Below are 2,923 nucleotides of genomic sequence, written 5' to 3' on the forward strand. Positions count from 1 at the left end.
ATACCATTAAGTATAATTTCGTGGCTAACCTTACTGGTTACCAAAAGCCATTGTTCCTTATCATATTGATCATTTGCATAGTCTAGATCAACATGGAGAATTTTATTCTTGATCATTTATACCTTTGGCAAATTTTCTTTTACATACACAGAAAGAACATTTCTGTCCTTAGCCCATTCGAAACCATTCAAAATAAATTAATGGGGCTTTCATTTTGAGTGAATAAAATCGTCCCTCCTTAGGGAAATGCCATAGGATTTGTCTCTTCAAGACATACTGGTTTTCGAAATTTTCTTGTCATTTTTCAATCAAAGATTGTAATAAAATTTTATTAATGCTTTCCAGAGATGACAAGATGAAATAAAATGAAAACCAAATCATAAATAAAAATTCAGGATGTCAAAATAAAAATAAAACAAAACCGGCCATTCCTTTTAACACTTTGGATATGGCTTACATTGATTCTTATTCAATGAATAGATCAAGCTCATTATCTACATGAGTCCACTCGGTTTGTTCTTCTCCAGCTTCAGGAATACTCAAATCAAACTCTTGTCTCAGCTTATGTATGCTTAAGATCTCATCAAATTGCTTGATGTTCTCTGCCTTTGTTTTCTTTTTCTTCTCAATTTCCAACAGTTTGTCGAGTAGATCAAAGTAAGTAGTACACTTACTGGCGTGATATAAAGATATCGCATCACTCGGATGGATAGTCTCACGAGTCTTGGTGAGCTTATCCCTGTTGGTTGTCGACTCTCCAAATAGGTTGAGAGTGTAGGCGATTCTCATAAGGTCAGAGTCATACTTGTTCACAGATTCATAATTCTGGAACTTTATTTCTCGCCATTCTTTTTCTGCTTTATGCAAGAACATTTCTGAGTATCTATTGTTCAATGTATACCAGAGATAATGTGGATCATTGATGTAGCTGTACATCATTTTTAGATCATCACAGAGTTTATCCTTCGTGATCTTGAGGGCATACGACCTCTCACACGCAGGGGTATCATTATCCCACTTGGTACACTTCCAAACTCCTCTGAGTTTTAATCTTCCTGAAGTGTTCATGGTCCACTCAATATAATTATCTCCGGAGAGATTTAGGACACTGTAATCTGAGTTTATTGGCATCTGAATTCATCACAAAACAATGATCATTTAGTTTCTCATGCCATCTGGCTATATAAGGAAACAATGTCATGCGCCCATTTAGGCTGCTAAGACCATTCGGTCATCATCAAATAAATCAAGACCATTCGGTCATATATTGATCAAGGCACTCGGCCATATTTAGAAATGAAATAACAATTATACAAACAATCATTTCAATGCAATAACTAATCGACCAGGATGCGAGCAAGAAACACTCAGGAATCTAAAATAAATATCCTAAGGGTTTTAGGGTTTTAGGAGTCGCATAGGTCGATGGTTAAACCCGGGTTGGATAGGTTCGATTGGGGTCAATCCTAAACCGGTTTACCATTAGGTTTAAGATGGTTTATAATTCTTTAGAAATTTTCCTTTTTGGTTTCTGATTTCAAATTATAAAATTTCCTTTTCAAAGTTGGATTAAGAAAATCGATTTCCAAAACTGATTTGGATTAGGAAAATATTTTAGGTTTTCCAAAATTCTTTTTTTGCTTTTCGAAAATTTTATTTTCTTGCAGGAGATTTAATTCTCAAACAATCAGAGAAGACTAATCAGTTTTAATACATGATTTCGATTTTAAACAATGATCTTAGGGTTCTTTAGTTCATGATTCAATTTTAATACTAGCAACCTAATGATCCGATTTTAACAAGCAATATCAATGGTGGTTTCAAGTTCAAATTATAAACCTCTAGATCAAGCTTAGCAATCGATTTCTAGTTCTCAAAGTATTAACCAAGTTCTATCAAGTTCTCAATGGATGTTTGGAGTTTGATAACTTACCTTTAAACTCGATTGATATGCTCCTTGACTTCTCTTTGATAGCTTAACCTCAATGGATCTTACTGGGATCCTTTGTTTTCCTTAAACAAAATTATCAAAGAGAAGTTAGTAAGATCAAAAACAATCAGCTATAAACAAACTAGAGAGAAAAGTTTGCAGCCTTAGGTTTATTTCTGTTTTGACGGCGCGGCTTGAAGCTGTCGTAGAGAACGCGTCTGATCACGGATTGAGGTGAGGTTTGTGGCGTTGGATTCTCCTCTTCAATAGCTTCAAATTGGTATATCACACGTCGTCTGGATCGTTACGGTTTGGGAGAACGATCGATTTGAAGTTGAGTCTTTTAGAGAGAGAAATCGGGCAGATTAGGGTTTCCCTGTCCGATTGACTTGTAACGACGATTGCGAACTCGTCTGAACTCGGATTGCGTCGCGGTCTTCGGCGTTGGATTCTTCTCTCCGAGATCTTCAAATCGGTAGGTAGCTCGTTTTCTGGTTCCTCGTGGTTAGGGAGTTCGAGCTGTTTGAAGTCGGCGGCTAAACTAGGGTTTCTAGGGTTTTCTGCTTAGCTCGAGTTTTAGGTTAGCTCGTGCTGATAACGTGTTGTAAATGGAAGTGATTCGTTGTATTAATCTTATGGACTAAAAGTCCATATATATACAAGTTTACAAAGTGAGATAAATGGAAAGATCCTATTTCCAATAGGAAATAGGAAATACATGGAAATAGTAATATCCTAATACATAAATATGGAAAAATCTAAGTCTTCCTTTCTTTCACTCCTCTTGGGCCGCCAGATCTTGTCTCCTTGGGCTGGGCTTGAGTCGGGCCTGGCCATGTCTGGTTCAACATTGACTTGGTCTGGTCCGGTCCGGTTCGGTCCGGTTTGGTCCGACCAGAAATGGTTTGGTCCGGTCTGTCCGGTTTGGACAGAAATGGGTCGATCACATAATTGATTCATAACATTTCCGGAATTCCCGCCGACGTCTCCGGA

The 2,923-nt window shown here is 37.3% G+C and overlaps 1 protein-coding gene across 1 annotated transcript; it reads right to left on the bottom strand.

Moving 5' to 3' along the window:
• Positions 1-465: 465 nt before the first annotated feature.
• LOC130507333 (uncharacterized) lies at positions 466-1,068 on the bottom strand. Its single transcript, XM_057002045.1, has one exon. The coding sequence runs from the start codon at positions 1,066-1,068 to the stop codon at positions 466-468; it is 603 nt and encodes a 200-aa protein (XP_056858025.1).
• Positions 1,069-2,923: the final 1,855 nt, after the last annotated feature.

Source organism: Raphanus sativus, unplaced genomic scaffold (assembly GCF_000801105.2).
Source record: "Raphanus sativus cultivar WK10039 unplaced genomic scaffold, ASM80110v3 Scaffold4345, whole genome shotgun sequence".
NCBI classification, from domain to species: Eukaryota; Viridiplantae; Streptophyta; class Magnoliopsida; order Brassicales; family Brassicaceae; genus Raphanus; species Raphanus sativus.